General features: G+C 31.7%; 1 protein-coding gene across 1 annotated transcript; it reads left to right on the top strand.

Moving 5' to 3' along the window:
- Positions 1 to 17,293: 17,293 nt before the first annotated feature.
- Fis1 (fission 1 protein) lies at positions 17,294 to 20,257 on the top strand. Its single transcript, XM_014429273.3, has 4 exons — positions 17,294 to 17,561; positions 17,886 to 18,095; positions 19,073 to 19,178; positions 19,746 to 20,257. The coding sequence occupies exons 1-4, from the start codon at positions 17,517 to 17,519 to the stop codon at positions 19,832 to 19,834; spliced, it is 450 nt and encodes a 149-aa protein (XP_014284759.1). The 5' UTR covers positions 17,294 to 17,516; the 3' UTR covers positions 19,835 to 20,257.
- The last annotated feature ends 3,377 nt before the right edge of the window (positions 20,258 to 23,634 follow it).

Below are 23,634 nucleotides of genomic sequence, written 5' to 3'. Positions count from 1 at the left end.
AGACGAAAACTTACCATTAAAAATATTGACAGCTACATGTTACTGGAATGTTTGTCTTCATTTTAGTTAAGAGTCATAGAAACAACAACCATCAAAAATTTGGTATTGGGCAGCGGTCTTCATTCAGCAAGCAACCCTAAAAGTCTAAAAATATGGAAGAATTGTGAGGCATAACACAAAATATGCATTTATTCTTTATTAAATGTTTGGGATAAACTAATCTTATAGTAAAATAATTCTTAAGTATATTGGTAATATAATGCATAATTATTATTTTTATTATTAATATTATTGGCGCGACAGACCGCGGAGTTCCTAAGCCTCGCGTGATGTACTTAAGAAATACATCGCGCATTTCATGACGTAGTTTTCATAGAGTGGGTTCGTTACTCGCACGCCTATTTTGTGAGTGCCACCAATGATTTTTATGAAAAAATCCCGGATAGGGCCGGGGACTCGAACTCGCCACCTTTGGGTTGGCCCGATAATGCATAACGCATTGGTAAATTAGAAAAAAGTCTTTTCTTTGATAAATTTCACTCTCGTTTGTAAAGACTCTATTTCATTACTTTTTTTATATACCAACTTTTTTTTTTTAATTCTAACCATTCTGCAAATTCAAATACATTTCTGTCAAAGTCAAATGGATATTTTGGTTTGTATGTGTCTGGTAAATTATTTATTATTAAGCTAACTTTAAAGACTATTATAAGCAGGTTAGATAATTTTAAATAAACAATAATGATAAATATAGTCCATTAAAAAAATAATCGTTTTTATAATCTCACCATAATGAAAAAAATATTTTAAATTAAAAAAATATCACTGTTCTAAATGTAATAATTTTTGAATTAATATTCAGAATAACAATCCTACTGTTTAAAATAATAATCTAAATTAATAATTTAATGTAGTACATATCAAGGCAATATTTTTTATCCAATAAAACTGTTCAATTAACACCGACCATTTTATTTTTACAATTTAGTAAATGTAAATATGAATTATTGTATAAATATCGCAATAAAATTAATAATATAATATAAAATATCGCAATAAATCTGATGCGGTGCATTGTATACTGCATTTACTTGGTACTACTTTTCAACTAGCCCTCAAACATCAGGAAAGGTAAAGAATAAGTCCTCACATAAGTATAAATAAGTCCTCCCGAGGCTAACAGTTGGGAATAATAGTTTTAGATAACAAATATTCTGTGAGAAATTTCAGTGTTCAACAGTCCAAAAAAGAATAACTTATTCATTCTATGTTTAACATTGATGTCATATAGATATGAAATGAAGCTTTCTATTAGTCTAAAAACACTTAATAATTGAATAACATGCATCTCTAACAGAGATTATATCGTTAAAAATCGGCAACATTCCGTTTTGTCTATTGAAGACCTCACTATGCGTCGGTTTAAATCAGACCGGGGTGGTTGATTTATTTCTTGGCCAACCCACTAAATAAATCTCCACCTTCTCACACTGGCTGGAATAGATTGGTAATCTGTAAGATGGCCCGTCATTCCTATCCTAGTTAAAGTACATTAAGATGTTAATTACCAAACAAATAAATTAGTCAACTTTATAGGTTCTCTCTCTATTAGGTTGATAAAAATGCTTTAGAGCTTCCACGATGTTCCCATCAAAGGCATGAGCGGAATAATAATGAACTAGGCTTATATTCTGAACTAGCAGCGATTAAGAGAGAAACCGTTCTTCTCCATAACCATGTGGTTGGTGACAACTATTGCATGAAAAAGTAATATTTATGAGAATCAAACACTATTCCGCACTATTTTTCATTGCCTTGGTTATAATAGCTTTCACACGGTAATAATATAATACTGAGGAGTTAACAATATATTTTTAGTTTTTAACTCCATCAAAAATTTCAAGAGATTAACAACGTAACAGGAGTGAAACTGTAGATCAGCGTCGTTTACAAATGCAAATATTTAATGTGACTTCATACCAGTAATTGAAGATGTAGTCTAGTGAACATAGCTTAAAATGTGGCTGTACTTAGAAGTAAATGTGAATTAATTTATATCAATCGATTCTTATTTAAAAATGTTTGAAAAGTTTCCCATTCTCTGGAGCATTTTCGAAACGGTCACCGAATACTTTTAGGTTTATTGCCAATAATTCAAAAAGAATTGCAAGTAGCTGAAATATCATTATAAAATACTTAATATTGCATTTGAGTCTTAATAGAGTTTATTATATTCAATATTTCCTGAGATGCAGTTATTCAAAACCAATATTCCCCCCCCCTCCAAAAAAAAAAGAGAAAAATGATTTTATTTCGGCAAATATCATAAAGAACAACTACTCTTGGGAAAATAATCCTTATGTGCAATAAATCAACAATATGTGAATTTATTTTGGCAAATATCAGTGAAATTGCTTCTTTTACTGTATTATACTAGCTTGATATTGACCCGTAATAGACATATCAATGTAAAATTGCTCCTAAGATATCGAACTTAACTCAAAATATGACTCATTCTTAATTTATCAGCATACCCAAGCACGGGTATTTTAACATCTAAAGCTAAACCTTTCTCATTATACATTGCATTTCTAATAATGTATTCTAGTTCTAAATATAATCAGACAGGTTCTGTTTAAAACAAGGTATTTAGAGAATCACCTTGTTATAAACCCGACCGAACCTCAAAGCATTCAGAATAATGATTACCGATTACCAGAAGATGAAGTAAAGGAGATTAGAAGTAGTAAGGATTTCTTTTCATGAAAAGATAAGTACACTCATTTTTTTTACCCCTTAACCACAGATTAAGTAATCTAGATTTTGAAGTATACTTGTTTTTATCTAATGATGGAGCCAGTGCTAGTGTAGTACAGTGCATTTAGGTATATACCTAAAAACCCATTTACAAGAATGAATTTATCGATAACAATTTTTTTTATCAAGTTTCTCATATCCAGAAATAAAACAGTTAACCTATCAAAAGTTTCCACTCATGTTTTTGTTTCTGTTTACTCTTATCAAAATTACGTTTTTTTAAGTATGCTGCATTTTATCAACAGATAAGGGTAATTTTCTGTTTGAAAATAACTCAATGTTTCACCTTTTTTTTTATTATATAATTGTTTTAAGGCACCAATCAAGTGTGTTATTAAGCAACGAATATTCTTGTAATTTAAGACTTCGTGGCTCCGATTATATTAAAATGTGAAACTATTGCAACATGGAACCTAGTAAAATTTTATTAAATTTTATGGTAGAGCTTGGAATGATGGGGAAACTCAAAAAGTTTATCCACGGTTTGTTTGTAATTCTGCAAGATGGAACGGAGATCCGCTATTATATGATATAATGATTTGAGGGAGTCATATGCTCGGCCTTCAGTCAAAATGTATTTAACAGTAAGTCGCGTTTTGCAAGTTTGGTATACAGGAAGGCAATCGCGGGCCATAAGGTAACCCTGGGTCAGGCGCTTATGATTTATTCGAAGGCGCCTCAAAATCACCTCCTCTCTGCGTACATTTCTAGTTGATGATATCTAAGGGAAGACGTACTTCTGATTTCTCTTAATTTGTCAACAGAAGCATTTACCCATATTTATCTCCATTCCAATTTAATCATCTGCTTAGCGCAAAGAAATCACCGACAGGCACTCCGTGATATGGAATTCCTTCAGAAATCGACAAAGAGTCTGTACAGAAGACCAGTTTTTGTTTTGTGGGATGAAAAACATTTAAGCTTTTGTTGATTGTAACCATTTCAGCAGTATAGCTACTACATATCGGCCCAACACCTATGGAATTCTTGGAACCGTCAGTATAAATGAAGTCGGCGTCTTGCAGCCCAAGAAACTCATATTTATATCGATATGGCGGAGCCTTATTTTTAAGTAGCCTTGAAAGGGAAAGACAAAGTTTAGGCGACGGAAGTCCCTAGGGATAAAATGGTGAAATTACAGTCTCTTGCAAAGTAGTTATTTCTATGTTTAAACTGGGTAGTAAAATAGAAACCCTGACTGTAAGCCGTGTTCTCTTTGTTAAGTCGATATGTTGCTCTCTATTACAACTCATTCATAGGGTGGTTTATAGCTGAGATGATTTTGACAAAGTAAGTGAAATCAAGTTGTCTTTGTAGGTCAAGCGGAGGCTCGCCAGCATCGACATATGGACTATTGATAGGGCTAGAACGGAAAACACCCGTAGCTATTCTGAGTCTATTTTGTTCAGAGTCTAGCATTTTCTGGTGCAACCCGATGATGAGTTGTAGGTATTACAACCGTAATTCACATTTTCTCTCGCCAGCGTTCTGTATAGGATCAGCATACCTATTTGGTCCGCACCCCAGCTGGTGTTACCGATCATTTTCAAAAGAATAAGGGAATGGAAGCAACTTGTTTTTAATTACTTGATATGTGGGATCGAACTGAGCGTTCTATCGAAAATCAATCCGAGGTTCTAGGAGATGATGGTTGGGAGTACGGTCAAAATGAAACACAAATAAGCTACACCAACTTATTTGTATTTCATTTTGACCGCACTCCCAACCATCATCTCCTAGTACGGTCAACTACCTCTCATAATTATCAATCCGAGGTACTTGACAGTGTGAGTGAAAGTAACCGGTAGATTGTTAGTGCTCAGTGATGCCATTACATTTGACTGTCTTTTGCTAAAAAGGATAGCAACTGTTTGTTACTTGTTGAATTTTTTAAAAATTTATTTAAGTGTTTCGACCACTTAGGCCATTTACACTTGATTTACAAATTAGATTACAATTGGCATGTCCATACAGTTGAAATTACAAAGTGAGAAATTTACAATCACAATTACCATTACATATTAACAATTACAACTTACACTTCACAAATTTATTACTGTTGTGGGGTCTTCTCTGATCATTTCCTGTACACATGAAGAGAATCGGTGTGACTCTATAGCAACCCAGTAAGAATGTGCCCAACAGCGAGATCGCTTCTGCAGCAGCGACACATCGGTGCATCCTCCCTCCTTCATGAGATGACAGTGGGTGAGTCAAGTAAGGCCTATCCGAAGACGGGTTAATACATATCTGTAGCAGATTCATGTTTCCGGCCGGACGTTCAACCGTATGCTGGACCATTCCTAAATTGTTGTCTCTCGTGATGAACAATTCGTCCTCCCATCAATTTTCTTTGATTTTCATGTAGATGATGCTACGACTTGGCCTGTATTTATAGCTAGTCTGCCTTTTCTTTCCTGGTATCCCACAATGACCTGGCAGCCATAAAAACAAGACTCTAACCGGTCTTGTTAATACTATTAATCGGTGTGTTGGGGGAAAAAAAACGTGTGGACCTGAGGTAAGATTTGATTAAATTTTATGGTAGAGCTTGGAATGATGTAGAAACTTAAAAAGTCTATCTATGGTGTGTTTGTTATCATATCGTTATATTGTTGAAATTGAATGAATGAAAGCCATACACTGACATTGTTTAGAGGAGTTTGAATATCTTCTTGTAAGGATACTAGGTTTTCCCTCTGTATAAATAACAAGGTCGTCCGCGTAAAGCATGCTTTTAACAAGCAACCCAACCACATTCAACACTTAGTTAAAACAAATATAGAAAAGTATCGCATTCAAAACACAACCTGAAGCACTCCATTTTCCTGTTCCAATTCATTCGGTTGAATGTTATCAATTCTGACTCTATAGCTTCTGATAAGAAACAACTTATTTATGAAGGCAAGAATATGAAGATTAATCCCGATACTAGCTAAATTGTCAATTATAAATCTTCTCCAGGTCCTATCAAAAGCATTTTCTATATCAAGAAATACTGCTAATACTTTCCCCTTATTATCAAAGGCTTCTAGGATATCGGATTTTATTTTTCGAGTTTTCCAAACACCTTTTTTTTTTTTTTTTTCAAAATAATGAGGAACAACATTTTGGGAATATATTATTATAATTATATAATATAAAAAACTTCTATTCATGGGAAATTAATCATTATAAAGTACTTTACCGTATATATAGAGGTGTTACTTAAAGATGTAATAGTCGACCGTAGATTGACATGAGGAGAAGATAGTCGGAGTATGGTCAGTAAAAACACACAAATAAGTAAAATTTATTTATTTGTGCCGACGTTTCAGCCTGAATTTAAAGGCTGAAAAACAGAAGGATATAACAACCTTAATTCAGAGAAAAATAAAAATAAAATAATAACAAGCAAACTTGGATATAAATATATAACAATAAATTAAGTAAATAGTAGTTAGTACTAATAGAAGATAAAATATAATATTGTAGAAATAAGATTTATACTAAACGAATGATAAAAAAAAAGTTAAAATCAGACAGTGATCATGTAAATAAAGAAATAAACATAATAAAAGGCACGAAAGGAAATATAAACGGTGGCTGATTGAAATTAACATAATAAAATATGTAAGTAATGATTAAAAATAAGTAAAAAGTGAAAACAATTTAAATTAACATAATGAAATGTAGGAAAGTTTTTTTTTTGTTTTTTTTCGTACCCACCTGTAAAGATTTTAATTGGTATTTAGTACGTACGTATAGGAGGTATGCTATATGTATAGCTGGGTATGAAGGATACCTTGGATTGCCTTTTGGCAATATAAGGTTAGGTGAGGGGTCCAATGAAGGTTGTGGAAGAAAAAATGTGGATGGGAAATGGGAAATGGGAAAGAAAACGATATGATGATTATCTGACTTTTTAAACAGACAATTATACCGAGTAGGTTGGTCGATCCACGACATGTCACAATCTCACAAGAGGAGATCATAACACTGAAAAAAGCAATCCTTACCCGCCTGGCTAAGACTCCCAGAGAGCGACGGTCCTATATCACATTTGAAATACTTAAAACGGGTAGAGCTGACTTTAAGATAGTTAAATCGAGCAATATTTAAAAAAAAAAAATTGAAAAACGGCGTCAATGGGCAAGAAAGAAAACAGAAGATATGTTACATGGATAAAATCCATTTATTTATTTTAATTTATCCACTGTAGCATATATTCCATTTCCTTTCTTACCCATTGTTCACTGCTATAGTCTTTGCAGAGTTACTTCAGCTGCTAAAGTGACTTTCCACCAATCCATTGGATGTACTCATGATATGAAAATCTAGGCCTTCTACGTGGCCTCGAATGTTAATAAACACTGAAACAACGGGTAAACATCCGAGGGTTAGCCTGAAACGTAGGTGGGAGGATTGCGTCAAGACAAATCTGATAGGTATGAATTTGGACGTGCGTCAGTAGGAAGATATGTTCTCGGCGATATAGTTTCCGAAGCCTTCATAATTAACTATATCATGTCCTCCTTTTAAGAGATTGGTCCTGATTAATAAATTTAATCATATCTTTCGCCATATTTCTTTGTGCGCTTCTATCTACATATCATTCATTCCCTTGCATATTGGACTTATATAGCGAACATACTGTCAACTTATAAAATACACTGACAAAATGATCTTCCTTTCAAGACTAATAATTTTGTCCTTATTTGACGTTTTTGCTGGACAAAATGGATGAAACAGACAAAGTGCTCGCTCTATAGAAGAAATATGACTTACAACAATATCACATTTTCGGAGGCTCGATTCAGGAAGAGGTATTTAAATTTTTAAGTCCAGAGCATTTCCTGAACTCTTTTAATAACAGTACTATTGACGGGAGACTTGCTCCTAATGACTTCTCGACAGCTCACCTCCACGCTGCTTGGCACAAGATAAAGACAATTGTGAACTTTTCGGCCGGTTGAGCAGCTCCCCTCTCAGCTTCCTTCCCCTCTTCTTGACTGGAAATGGAATAATGCAAGGGTGTGCCCACTCCGGCTACCACAAACCAACAATTCATAACCCGGACTTGATAGCCGTGGATAATTTCTTATCTTCCATTCCTTTGACATTGCAAGAAGAATTGTACATTTTTATTAAAAAATACAGAATGTTTTCTCCTTAATAACGGTCAATTTGACTCACACTACAGATGCTATATCGATCTATGATTGCTATAATTATTTTAATTATTTACCATTCTTTCATGATTTTTTACACATTTACACATACCTACTTATTGACCCTCTGTTCCAAGTAAAACGGTTAACAATTTTTATCCCGAATCCATTACTAATTAAAGTGGTTGAGCCGAAGTTGTTTCAACTAACTCAAGTAACCACCATACTGTCTGCACATAACTGTTTTCCTCAAAAAATGCCAACACAGTAGAAATTAAACCATTTTCTCGCTTTTAAAATATCCAGATATTTTTGAGCATAGTGTTTACAGGGGCAATAAAACAGAATAAATAAATATTGTTAAAGAAGGGAAGAAAAGTGAGCATTAGAATTAGACATCGAGGTCGTATTTTCGTTTGGAAAAATTAAATCTTGCATTAATTCTGAACTTTGAGTAGATTCTGAACTAATAAATTTTTTTTCATGTATTGTTTTTGAAATGGTAGAGAGTGAAAATTTCAGACTTCAAAAGGCATCACTTCAAAACCAACTTACTTCATTTGCAAATTGTCAATCCTCAATTTAAAACCCGACAAATAAATCAGGCGAAACCTTCAAAAGGTAAGTATGTAACCCAACCTAAAACTCATGTAAATTTTCAACCCTCTAACTCAATTGAGAGGGGCTGAAGAGGTACCCAAAACCTTAAAAATGTTAGACATGACGACATTTAGAATAAAATTCACCTCAACTTTTATGAAATTTTCTGACTACAAAACAAAGTTAAAGCCCAATTAGACCGTAAAGCGCCAACAGGAAGTGCTCAATTTTTTTTTTTTTCCGATCCCTCTAAAACAGAAAGAAACAATGAATTAGTGAGTGCTTTCTTGTGAAAAGAAAGGAAATAAATTGTGTTGTGTATTACCTTTTACTACCTTTGGTATTTTAAGGTCACCTGTAATGTTTATTGTTATTTATGAAATATCCATTCTAGATGGTACTATTTTTAAATCTGGAGGTGGCAAGTGCTCAAATGCAGATGGAAAAAGATATATATAATACATCTCTGACCGCGTTCGAGAAATTACAAAACGAAAAGGTGACAACTTCCGTAAATATAACAACGCAAAACTAATATTTTGGAGTAAAGTATGACAAAAAAAATGTCATTATAAATTTATGTTACACAATCCAAGTATAGTGCATACATATGCCTTTGTTTATGCTTTGCATTGAATGTGCATTACATATTTATTTTGCGACTATAAACAATTTTTCGTTTCCCTGTTAATCCAAAACTTTCAACGTGATTCTCACCCTTGAATTTGTTAAGCCCAATTGTATTTTACATGACTTCTATCGTGGTCCCTAGATTAAGTATGAAACAATGGAACACTGCAACATTTTTGTGTTGCCTTCTTCTTCAACACCTTTTGAATGATCACAATTTACAACATAACAAACCTAACACTCTCCCCTTTTATTTTTTATTTATTTTATTTTTGTTCTTTATATTTTGAAAGTAGTATGTAATTTGAGCTATACAGGGGGTTGTATTCGCAAATTTGTCTCTTCATCAGAATTCTGATTTCATTACTAATTGCCACCATATTTGTATGATATTGGATCAAAACGGACCTGTTTGCTTCACATTAATTGATAGTTCACATACACGTGATAGAAAACGTATTTATGCAAGAAATGAAAACAATTTTCTCAAGTAGTAAACGTTTTAGACATCAAGGAACAAATTTGGTCCTATTATAGTAGTTAAATTTATATTCAAAAATAACAACTGATCGAGCCGTTGAATCAAATTTGATGAAACCTTAAGAGAAAAAATCAATTCCATATTTTCATTTTGTAATTGTATACTTTTTCTTAGAATAGCTATATTTCGAAAACGGTTCGTCCCATTAGATCTAGTTTAAATTTTATCAAATTTATGCATTTCCCCTATTTCCCTTAACATATGCGAAAAAATTATTCCTTATTCCTTTCATATGCCTTTATTTAAAAAAACTGCTCGTCCTGTATATTATATTCTCAAATGACAAACCATACAAAATGCGATTTTCAGGAAATAAAATGAGAGGCTATGAAAAAGATTAAAAAGAAATAATAAGCTATAAATGACCTGTATACTTCACAGACTTTTTTAACAATATTATACTGTTTAGAAAGTATATATTAATTATACGTAATACTTTAAAAGAAAACAGTACTAAGACAGAGTTTACACATACCTCTGTATGACTGCGGCTTGGTGCAGTACCAATGTCAATTTTCAAATGTTAACAGTTTTTTATTTAGTAACGCTACCAGTCAATGATTTTACTTTTAAATGCAAAAACAATCTTCTCAGAAGCCTATAACTATTTTTTTTTTATATAGTACAACATATCTCTGATTTGACTTAATGGTGGCGCATCTGACAAAAAAAGTTTTGATTATTTTTTCTATAGGACTTATTCCAAAGATAATACCAAAGACTGACTGTGGTTGCTTATTCTATTGGGGTCATGCAGACTGTCATAAAGTAACACCAGTACAACGGTAAAAACTATAGAATACGTCAAATACAAAATAAAAATAAACTTTTTTGTCGTAATTAAAGTAAATCAGCTACATGTATAACCTTGTTTCTGAAAACTTTCAATTTGATTTTTTAATTTTAATTTTTTTTTTTTTGGATCCTGCACTTCGGATATTTGTTGTCATAGCTCTAAGCCACAGATACATTTATATATATAAATATAATTTCAATCTATGATTACTGCACTTTTATTGAGGTTGGATTCTATATTTTGGCAAAATAAGAAAAAATCTTTTACCCAATTTTGAATAATGGAGCTTGACGAATTAGCCATGGTGCTGCTACCTAGCGAATCATTGTTGAACTAAATATATCTCATCTCTCACACATTTTTATTTGTTTTCAATTGAAACTAACTATGACTTTACTTAATAAAAACAGCAGTAAAGACATGAATATTTTAGGGACAAAAAATTCTCCACTTTTCCAAATCATTGGTGATATGGCTAACATGCTCACCCTCCAGTTTTATTAAAATTGAACCACAAAACTGATTTTATACTCGTTCTATGGGCCGAATATAGCAGTTTTTCATCATAATAAATAACACCATTAAAAAAAGTGTGAAAAATCCATTAAAACAACAATCTTACCACGATTTTGTCAAAAAGTGGAGGTTGTTTATTTTGATTCAACACATCATATAGAAAAATTCTATAGGAGTGTTTTGTCTTATCCAAAGTCCATTGATATCTAAATTTTTAATCAAAGTTCCCAATGACTCAAAAGGTTTAATTTATTGTGCAAATAGAATAATCACTGGCGATCCATTCTAAGATATGCTGAGTATCATTCCAAAAAATTTATTATCCATCATTGATATCAGTGATTTCACAGTGGGCAAATGAACTCCAAAGAAGGTACGATAATTACATAAATTATACATACCCTACATAAATATTTGTATTTTTATAAACTCTTAGGACAACAATATTCCGACATTCCTTAGCTTAAAAAAATTAATCAAAGTTATAAAATGTTAGTTTGAATAGTTTTAAAAAATTGAGGTTTATGATACAATATGAAAGTTTGTGTAAAGGTGAAATAAATAACATTAGTATATATAGATGACAAGACCAATGTATATGTGTACAGGAAAATAAAAGTAAATATGTAGGAGGAGAATTTCTTTTTATTTGATTTCCATATTGTGTATCTGGAATTTGTCTGGGATAATTACAACAGCCTTAAATCAGCTTAATCTATTTTGTTAAGGTCCCATTAATAAAAATAAGAAAAATATATTTAAAAACTGAAACAGATCATTTTCCTAAGATAAATTCAGATTTCTAGTTATTATAATTATCAAGAAAACTAAAATGAATAGTTTATCTATACAGGCCATGGTAAACAAGAGTGAGAATACAGCCAATTGAAGAAGGTTTGACAAGAAAGTGTTTTAGCCAATGAAGCAAAAGAGTGGTAGAATCATCACGGGCACTAAAACCCAGTACGGGTCTTTGCCGCATCAATACAATACCTCCATTTCTCTCTGTCTTACACAAGGGTCCGACAAGCTCTTGTTCTCAGAAATTTTTGGGCATCTGCTGCAACCTCATTTGCCCATCTCAGTCATTCACTCTTTTTCATTCCACATACACAAATAATAAATTTTAATGCATGAGTCTCCATCCATTCTTGCAACATGTCCAGCCTACCGCAGTCTTGAGAGTCTTATATATTGTACCACATCTAGTTCCCAATGGATTTTATAGAACTCTACATTGTGCCTTAACCTTTACTGGTCACCATTCTTTACAGGGGTAAGCATCCTCCTTAAAATGTTTGTCTCGAATATTATTAAAGCTTCAGCATCCATAAGCCAATGTCTCTGAGGCATAAACTAGTACTCCCAAGAGATTTTTGTGTTTCTCGATAGAATATGGCTTCTCAGTGTTTTGCGATATCAAAATAATACCTATTTGTTGTGATAATTCACCTCTGTACATCTGAGCTGAGTTTATTGTCCCCACAAACTAGATACCTTAGATACACAAAAGTATTTACACTTGTAAATGTGCAACCACCAAATGTAACAGTGGGTGGTGGTGGCCATTGAGGGTCGGCAAGCATATAGTTGGTTTTGTGTGATTGATTTGAAGACCAATTTTCTGTCCTGATGCCTCTATTGCAAGAAAGGCTCTTTTCAAGTCCCTCTGAGGTCTGGCTATCATTGAGGACCATTTAGCCAAAATGTTGAACATTTTGTTCTGTTAACTGAAATTGGTGAAATAATTTTGCCTTTAAAATTAACTAATGATATTAACAAATCCTACAAGTTTAGATCCCAAGAGGAAAGTAGTTGTAGAGGTGCCAGAATCATGAGCTCATAGAATTCTTATGTGATTAATATTGTATTCTGACTGTGAGGCATTTGCAAAAAATAGTTATTAAGTTTTTTTTTTTAACAAATGAATGTTCAAAGTATGCTATGTAAAAATTCAACAATAATCTTTAGTTAGGGAGAACAAAGCCCCTATTACAGCAGCTCATCATGATTATTATTTATTAAATTATAAAATCCGTTGATTATTTTTCAAAAACCAAATTGTAATAAAATCACTACAACTTCTTTTTTTCAGCATATCTACACCGTGGCCACTCAGGGCCTATTTTACACCGTCTCTTACTCTGTTTAAAATAGACCAGATGCCTTTGCAAAGTTAGATATCATGTATGGATCAACAGTTTCACAAAGCTTGGGATTCACGATGCGATCCCATCCAAAATGAGGAATTGCCTCGTTGCCAATGTATCACATCTGCAAATGATGTGATAGGCAGTTTTGTCATCCTTTCTGCAGAACCTGTAGATGGGTGACTCCTGCTAAACCTGTTAATCTTATATTAAAGAGATGTTTATTCAGTTGACAGTGTCCTGTATAAAGTCCTGTCAACTACTTTATGATAATCTTATCTATATTAAAAGTGTTACGCTTCTTTTTGTACTAGAACCTTTTAGGTACATCGTTGACTGTTCTTGCCTCCTGGTGTTCCTCCGCTATAGCTCAGGCTTGACTTCAGCAATTGGGTTTGAAGCAAATTAGGATGGCTTTAGTTTTTTATACATTCAGTTGCAACTTGTTTTTCATGGCCCACTGACAAATTCTATTAATATCATCCTGCGGTTTATTAGATGCCTAAATAAGATTGGCAGAAGAGAAGGAGAGATAAATTTGTAGATTAACAGCATTCTCATTAAATTTTTATATAACTATTTATAAACCTAATTTTCCCACTATATCTAGGCTCAGATACAGACCGACCAGACAAAGTTTAGATAAACGAAAAAAGCATACAGTGTTAATGGATTAGAACCACGTTTGTTCAAATCAGGTCATTACATGATCACAAGGATACTTTTTCGACTCTGTATTCAATGGTATTGTATTATCATATTCAAAGATAAGGTTTCAATCACCAGTAAACATCATGTATGCATGCAATAAAAGTGTAACAAAGGGAAGAATTCAGACAAATTAAAAATGTGCTGCATGACTAAGTATATAGGTAATTAAAATATACATATTTATACACTAAAGATATATTTTAACATTTAAAAATTCTCAAAATATATTAAAAAAGGTAAGTCAGGGTAATTGCAGACTGCAATTTTAAAATTTTGACATTAAAATGCAATTGATTATTTAATTTTGAAGATAGAGAATTGAAGCTTTATCATTATTTACAGCATACTGTTTCTACCTACAGAAAACATACAGAATAATTATATTGTTCATTTTTCAATATAAAAATTCGAATGTCCTCATATAGGTGTAAGTGCTTACTCGCCTCACACAAATGGAGTGAGAGCATAATAACTTTCATTCTTCTATTTAGATTGATTGGTTCTTGGGGAAATATATGGGGATATTATTCACTGGGTAATACTTTCCCATACTGATTTTTCAAATAAGCCTTTCAGTTGACCGAATGACCAACTCCACTTTCAACAGTCTTCAAAAAAGTACTTTTAATAGCATTTCTTGTTGCAAAATTTTAACGTTTTTCTTTTACAAAAATATGGCAGAAATATAAAAATATATCAGTTTATTAAAATTTATATTCTGCTCTCAACCATTTATTCAATGCTAAATTGCTATAGAATGATTAATGATAATATTAAGACTGATTTTATGCAATTGGTCATCCTATCAACTGAAGGCTCAAATATAGATTACATGTAATTAAAAACTAACTGTTTAATAACTATGGTGATATAAAAATATCAACTAGACTAGCAAAAAGGAACAGAACACACTGCACATGCCCCTGCCTTTTATTTATAAATAAAACCAGAGCTTTTATTTATGCATTTTTCCTCATTCTTTATTCTCTTCTAAGACTTTATATGTTAAATATTATTTTTTCTAAATCCTTTGCTCTTCAACTGCATATAATAAGTCTATATTACTACTCTTGTTTTGGGAAATGGATCATTCTCAAATTTTTTTGCTATTTCAATAACACAGTTTTTTAAGAATGATCCACTTTTCTGAATGTGAATCATACTATATTTATGTTATTATCTGTTCTCTTTTATAATAAACTTTTTTAAAATGGCTACAATATTTCAAGCATTATCTCAAGCAGTGTTATAAATTATAATTTGAATTATAGATGGAATGTACCAATCACTATAAAACTTTTCACCTCTGTCATGTGGTTTTCTGGTCACTCCCTAGTTCATTAATGAAATACCCACCATATAACCTCAAAAAAGATAATTTTGTGGGTAGGCAGGAAGCACTAGAAGAAAGCTTAAGACACATCATCTCCATCCTTTCCTTCTTTAATATTTTTATTTGGTTCCAGGATGTGAAAGATAATGAAAAATGTGTGAGTATTGTGATGAGTATTATAATATATGTATTATAATGAAGTATATGTGAGTAACTTAGTTGTTTGGACAATGTGGACCTCAAACTTTGTGTTTCCGTTGAAAAATCAAATTAAAAATGTTTCAAGAAATACTTTCACTTACTAGATATTCCATTTATAGAAAAGTGGAAGTATAAATTCTTAATCTAGGCCAAAATTACAAAAGGCCTTTCAAAAGTGACTCTCTCCAACACTACCATAATTTTATTGGGACCAATATTAGGAAAAATGCAGTCAACGATTTTTTTATTGGATTTTTCATCTAAAGTAGCTAGAAAGTCGTGTGAGTGGACATACCATATGTATCTTTTATTTCTATACCAGTTGAAAAAATAAAATCATATTAATCACTTATATAATCAAGTTATGGTTAAATGTCAATATAATTTTTTGCTATTCACTTTTTACTATCTAATCTTTTTTGAAGAGAGCACTTGTATACATTGTTTTTATAGAATCTGAACAATACAAACATTTCAAAGTTACATTGATACCATTTGATATAAAAAACGTTTATGGCAAACGCATTGGACATATTAACAAGATTTTATGTGACATGGCGAAGATTCATTAAAGGAACTTTTCGGATAATTTATTTTTGTAAGTTCATGTTTGGAGGAGATAATATTCTCATCGTATCTTCTAAGTTTTCCGTCTCTTAGTGTGTACAATTTTTGTTCATTTTTATGTATTTTTTTACTTATACTTGCATCATTTTCACCCCACCTCAGTTTACTTTATTATCATGTTATTTTATTTATAAATAAAACCTATGCCTTTTATTTATAAATAAAACCAGAGCTTTTATTTATGCATTTTTCCTCATTCTTTATTCTCTTCTAAGACTTTATATGCTAAATATTATTTTTTCTAAATTCTTTGCTCTTCAACTGCATATAATAAGTCTATATTACTACTCTTGTTTTGAGAAATGGGTCATTCTCAAATTTTTTTGCTTTTTCAATAGCAGAGCTTTTTAAGAATGATCCACTTTTCTGAATGTGAATCATTTTATATTTATGTTATTATCTGTTCTGTTTTATAATAAACTTTTTAAAAATGGCTATAATATTTTAAGCATTATCTCAAGTAGTGTTATAATATATTGTCAATATATTTTTAATTGTTTGGTATCTTTATTAGCCCTGCAAAGCGTAAGAAAATAAATAGTTGAAAATTATTTTTCGTTTATTAAACTTTTAAAACAGCCACGGTTTTTTATAGCAACTAACTATGGTTGGCAAACACAATTTTCACAAGTAACTATCGGTACTATTAATTAAAGTAATTAAAAATTGAGGTGAAATACGTGTCCCTCTCCGGACTCATGAACTGTTAGTAACTATCACCTACATGATTTTTTATAACAAAACTTTGTCTTTTGCTGCTTTGGTATCGGAAAATTCTTCAGCAATGAAAAAAATAAAGTTCAACAAACGACAAACTTATTAAAGCAAAACTTGAATAGATGTCTTCCACAGTTATATCACTGAGCCCATACTTTTTGTTAATGAAGGTGGTTGGAGATGTATTAAAGTGTAACTCAGCACTCCATAAACAGAGCTTGCTAGTTTAAATTATAGCAGGTTTTAAAATTGAGTAAAAGAAAATATTAAATATGAAAAGGACCAATGATCAAGTGAAAACTAACTGAAAATCAACGGTTGTTTCCAAGTTTTATAAATCATCATTTGACAAACTGATCATGACAGTCTAAAGACCTTGGATTTACCCATCACTAACACGCTTAATAAAAAGGTTGGGCGACTCTACTATGAACAATCTATTGTTACAGAAACACTATTTTTTATTTAGTAGTCATTTAACTGTATATCATCACTTAGTTTTAATTTAATGAAATAGATTAATATCATTAAGCCATAAAGAATAACATAACCGTCTGATAGTTGACTTTGAGCCAAAGCCCATAAATTCAACCTAGCAGCACGAACAGCTGTTTTTGTTGGGACTCGGGGAGGCAGCGCTATCTCAAGTGATTAGTTCAACCTTCTGTCATAGTTGATTAGTGTTCGTCAGTCCTTTAATTGTCATGCTGTAAGAATACAATTCGGAATGGACGAAATCTTAGATGAAGTGGGTTCCCCAGAAGAACTTAAGGTATTTAAAATTAAACATATTTAATTCTCAATTTTTCTTTCTAACTGATCGATTGACATTAAGGTTATACATTTTATACCTGATTGCTTTTATTTGTGTAATGCTTTAAATCATACTGTGACTAATGTGTTCAGTTAAACATTGTAGATTTTTACGACCATATAAGTTAAGATTTGAATTTCATCCCAATTAGTGTATCTTTTATTTCACAAATCTTAAGTTAGTCTTACCAAGTTATAACAACTGATACATTAATGTATGTTGTTATTTATTATGTTGTCTTGATCTATGTATTTAATCGTATATATTTATGTTTTGATTTAGAAATTTGAAGCGATATACAACCAACAATTAGAAGAACAATCGGTTACTACCGATGCAACTTTTAATTATGCTTGGAGCTTAGTTCGTAGTCGTTATGCAGCTGACATAAGAAAAGGCATATGTCTATTAGAAACTATTTTCAATGAAGATAGAGAGCAAACAAGAAGAGATTGTGTTTATTACTTAGCCATAGGCTATGCCAAATTAAAGGTGAGTTGAAGTTTGTATTATATTCTTAATTAAAGTACTAACCACATAATCTGTGGAATTTCATGGTTTGGTTTTTAAACCTGTGATATTATTATTTTAAATATATTTTATCTGAATATGGAATGTTAAGGGAAAACAAAACAAAAACATTTTCTCTGTTTTCATTTAGAATTAAAATTATAGAAATTTGTTAAGAATGGTATTTACATGGTTGATATTTGTCATTTATAAAATTGTGAACCTTCTCACTTCACGATAAAGAGCATTATATACATCTTCCTGTAACTGCTTATTTCAGTATTATTTTTAACCTTTTGTACAAACATTTTTTTTTATAGTGAATAGTTCAAATTTACTTTTAATGATTGGTCTATTCTCTAGTAAGATTTTAAAATTTTATGATCAGGGCCGTAGCATATTCTTATTCGTCATAATAATTTACCTATGTAGATTTGATATTATTTGTTAAATAATTTTATATCATCCTTTTTCTTCCTTAATATAAGTAATTTGTGAGCTTTAAACGTTTAGTTCAGGAATGAATATTTATTTATGTTGTGAAGGTGTAAAGCCTCCAGTTTTATTGATTCAGTCAACATTTCGGCTTATATATAAAGTTTAAATTTATTAATGAATTCAGTAGGAATTAAATAATCATTTCTTGTCTAATATTGTGTTTTTAGAAATGTTAGATAGTTTTTTTTTTTACTTTAATGAATAAATTCTAAATATTCAAAGCAGTCATAATGTTCTTGAATTGTTTTGGTGTAACAACGAGCAATGTTTACACAGTAATGAATCACCAGAATTTAACCTTCAACCATTTGTCTAAACTTGAGGTGTGAATCATTATTTATTAGTGCAATATTAATAATTTTTTCTATTTTTGCAGATAGTGGCTTTTTAGTGTGTTTTGCTTCTGTGAGTCTCCATATTTACAAAAATAAATGTGTTATAACTTGGATTCTCTGTTTCAGGAGTATAATAAAGCACTGCAATATACCAAAGCTTTTTTAAATTTAGAACCAGCAAACCTCCAGGTGCAAAGTTTAGATAGTACCATTAGGAAAAGAATGGAGAAAGGTGAGAAAAAGTCTTTTATTTGTTAATAATATCAAAAATAATTTTCATACTTCTTATTATCCATTCAAATTGAACAAAAACAATTTCAAAATTTTTCTGGACTGTTTGTCCCCTCTATATCTCAGAAACTTTATGATTTGATAGCAATTATATCATTATCTTTGTCAGAAATAACTTTTTTTTTAAATATTTATTTATTGCTATTACAACTGTACATTTATTAAATCTGATCTAAGTTAAATTTGAGTGTTGCAGGCATGTAGAGAAACTACCCATTGGTAGCACTCTAAAAATTTAAATTTAAACAGAAATTTTGCATGGTACTAATTTTTCACTAAATTCAATAATTTTGGGGACAAAAACTTATTATAACACTTTCTTTTTGCATTATCTATCATTCTTCATCCCAAAATCTTCATGCAAACCCGTTAAAGGTCTGATATATGTTTTTTCCTAAATGTGGTGCTGGGGTCGTTACAGACCTCAGTATTATTTGTAAGGTTAATTCAATAAATACATAAAAATAAACTGCTTTTAAATTGTATTTATAGATTATGTTTATTTCAGAGGGTCTGATTGGTATGGCACTGGCTGGAGGAGCTGTTTTAGCGCTTGGAGGTCTTGTTACATTGGGATTAGCTTTATCGAAAAAATAACTTTTAATTCTTACCATGTTGTTTTTGTTTTGTTTAAAAACAGCATGGTAATTTAAATAAATAAATACACCTTCGCATTTTTTATTTTATTATTTTTATTTTACATGGTTGTGTTAGATGTGATATTTAAGGAAGTCATTTTAGTTCATAAATTATTTTAATAATTTAGAATATATAAATTATTGTTCTTTAATTATAACTATTTAAAAAAATAATATAAAAAATTTTCAACCTTTTTTTTTGTTATGCTTTATTTATGTTTAGCACAAAATATTATATCTCATTCCAATTTCTTGGGGCATCTGTTGATACATTAGAAAAGTAAGTCAGGATGTATTATATTAAAAAAAATAAAGTTGAAAAATAATAATACACACATTTGAATTTTTATAGTATTTCTTTTCAAATAAATTTTAACTTTTCCATTGTCTTTGTTTATTTTGTAACTTTCCAGATCTGTTTTGTTATGGAATTCCATGTTCAACATTTTTTTTATTTTTATTAAATACCTTGACATTTTATTAATTTCTGATTAATTCTTAATTTAGTACTTTCTCCAAAATGTTCCCAACAAATCTCAAAGTAGTTAATCTAACAATGGTGTCTTATTGGTTATTGACTTTGTGTTTGTACATTATTTAATTTTTTAAGTTATTAAATACAGGATTTTGAAATTAAAATATCTCCTTTGCATCAAAAGATCAACTCTTATTCATTTTCAGATGTGTTTACCATATTATGGAAAGTTGGCCAAGCTATAGATTGATGCTAAATAATGAATTTCCAATTGATGATAATCCTGTTTCATTAACAATAGTTAAGAAGACTGATTTTGACAAAAAGGGCAATTGGGAAGAAGGTTGATGTAATATATTACAAGACTACTCCAGAGTAACAGCAACCTTCCTTTGACACCCCCCCCCCCCCATTTGGAATACATTTTTGTGCAACTTACTTCAAGCTCCTTTTCCCTCCTCTACATTGTCATTTACCGCCCACCTCGAGTCCGTTATGATGATACATTTGAATCCTACTTCCTTTCATATATTCCTCTCTTTCAAAATGTAATAATTGCAGGCAATCTCAACACCAACCTTCTCACAGACTCTCCCGATCAATTATACCTAATGGACCTAATTTTCTTCCTTGACCTTTCAGAAACAGCCAATTATAATAAAAAAATTTGTACTAAAAAAAATAAAATAAAGTAGAAGTGATTTAAGCTATAAAATCTTAATTAATTTCATATATACACTACTTACTTATAGGGCTCTGTGACGAATAAGAAAAAATGTAATTGTTATGGTATTTAACGACTAGGTTAAATATATTATAAGAAACCTGAAACTCTTAAATCAAGTTGCATTTTTTTACTTTTACTGGTCAAACTGCAGTTGATGATTACTTACTAAATGTTATTTTATTTTTATTTTAGTCATTACTCCATAAATAATATAATATTCTTACAACTTTTTTCTCTATCATTTATACATGTAATATGTGCCTAATATCATTAAGTTCTATTACATGAAAATGTTGATTAAATGGGTAAAATTTTGACAGTGAAATTTATTTAAAAACATGTCTTACTTGTTTGAAAATGAACATTAAATTATTCAAATGGCCAAATCTAGTCTGTACACTAGCTGTTATTATGTAGGATCAGTCATATACTGTAGTGTGCAGTATCTAGTGGAAAATGTTGATCGTTCCCAACCAATCCACATGTACCCAGTCCACCAATACCTGGCTTGATGTATTTATCATTAATTCTCCACAACACCTTTTGTCCTCCTCCCAAATTCCTATGTCTTTCCTTTCCTCCCATGACCTCATCAAAATTTCTTACAATATTCCCACTCCCAGGCTTACACCAAAGAAAATTAGTTGGCAAAACCTAGATTCGCTAACCATAGAAAACATCGGTCCCTATCTTGATGAATTTTCCCTCTCCTTAGAACCTACCTATCTACTCACTTTTATCCATTGACGATAAGGTCAAATCTCCTTATATTCCTAAGCCAACACGTTCCTCTCAAAACCCGTCCCTTCAAACGCTCTCCGGCTCTTTGGGTCAACTCAGATATAAGAGATTTAATGAGAAGATGCTTCAGACGCACTATTCACACAGAATTTCTGAGCACTATCCCATCTTCAAGTCCCTCCAGAACCTTACCCAAACATCCTTATGTCGTGCCAAGGAGCAATACTTTCACAACATCCTATCCCAAACACCTGATCCTAAATCGAAATGGAAAATCCTTAAGAACCTCTCCATTGTAAGCTCCAAATCCTGTCCATTTTATCCTGTCAATCTGGACGAGCTTAATTCCTTTTTTGCTGCTCCCCCTCCTTCAACAACCTTATGTGACTTCCTCTTTTCATATTCCTGAAATCCGATTTGATCCTAATAACTTTTATTTCTTAAATGTTTCCCCAGATAACTTAATCTCAGCATTCCTCAAGTCCTGAACTAATGATTACGGCCCTGACCATATTCCTGTTAAGATCATCACAATTTGTCTCCCCACCATTCTTCCTGTATTTCTGCTCATTTATTACTTCTCCCTTCAAAATTCCATTTTTCCCCAAGCCTGGAAGCAAGTCCTGGTCTGACCATTGAACAAAGTGCCTTCTCCTTCATCAGTTTCTGACTTTTGGCCAATATCTATTTAATGCTATTTGGCCAAGCCACAAGAAAGATTAGTTCACTCCCAACTTATTAATTTTCCTGACCAAAAAGCTCTTCTTAATCATTTCCAATTCAGTTTTCACTCTCAACATTCCACAAAATCCGCTTTATTGAAAATATCCCAAGACATCCAATCCTCTATAGGCAATTATCAAATATCAATTTTAGCTCTTTTTGGTGGTTCCTCTCCTTCCTGTCTCGTCGTTCCCAAACAGTCATCATCCCGAATAAATCTCCTTCTTCTGACACGAGGTGTACCTCAGGGGTCCTCACTTTCACCAACCCTTTTTTCCATTTATAGTAACGATCTTCCTAATTCTATTCACCACACACGATACCACCTTTATGCAGACGATCTCCAAATTTATCTATCCTTCCACCCCTCCGAGATGATTGGGGCCATTCAAAAGATACAAGAAGACATTGACAGCATTAATGCATGGGCGTTAAACAATGATTTGAACTTGAATGCTGAAAAAACCAAAGCTATTCTTATTAGTTCCAAGCACCTTCTTTATTCCCTTCCTTACTATTCCCTAATCTTCCTTAACAACCAACCGATTCACTTCTCTTCTACAATAAAAACCTTGGAGTCACCTTCAACCAATACATCTCCTGGAATAATCATATTTCCCAAATCAAATGCAAATCAATAACTACTCAAACAATTTTTAAGATTCTCCTAGTATCCTCTCTCGTCTTCCCCCTTCACTTTGACTACAGTTTATTGGTCTATGGAGGGCTATCTGCAGGTCTAGAGTTGTGACTGAAGATACTCATGAATTGCTTCATAAGATTTATCTTTGGGTTTCCAAGGCACTCACAAGTCTCCCACTGGTATACTGAGTTGAAGTGGCTCTATCCAACCTTCGGAAATACCTCCTTGGTGTTTTCCTATTCCCAGTTCTTAAAATAAAAAAACCTACCTATATCATTGATCTTCTTACTCTTCGTTCATACATTCATTAAACACCAGATCCCATCCGATTGATTTATATATGCCCTCCTATAAAACTGCCTTCTTCAGCAAATCCTTCGTCATACATGCAACCACTTTCTGGAATTCCCTTCCCATCTCCATTCGCCAATCCTCATCCATTATTTCCTT

This window comes from Halyomorpha halys, unplaced genomic scaffold (assembly GCF_000696795.3).
Source record: "Halyomorpha halys isolate HHAL.00 unplaced genomic scaffold, Hhal_1.1 Scaffold780.1, whole genome shotgun sequence".
NCBI lineage: Eukaryota > Metazoa > Arthropoda > Insecta > Hemiptera > Pentatomidae > Halyomorpha > Halyomorpha halys.
The sequence above is the reverse complement of the archived record's forward strand: the minus strand, read 5'-3'. Positions and strand labels throughout refer to the sequence as shown.

Bases quoted from the DNA above. Each gene is read 5' to 3' on its own strand.
- Fis1 (XM_014429273.3), top strand. From the start codon at position 17,517: ATGGACGAAATCTTAGATGAAGTGGGTTCCCCAGAAGAACTTAAG. The intron at 17,562-17,885 runs GTATTTAAAATT...GTTTTGATTTAG, and splicing joins GTTCCCCAGAAGAACTTAAG to AAATTTGAAGCGATATACAA. The intron at 18,096-19,072 runs GTGAGTTGAAGT...TCTCTGTTTCAG, and splicing joins TAGGCTATGCCAAATTAAAG to GAGTATAATAAAGCACTGCA.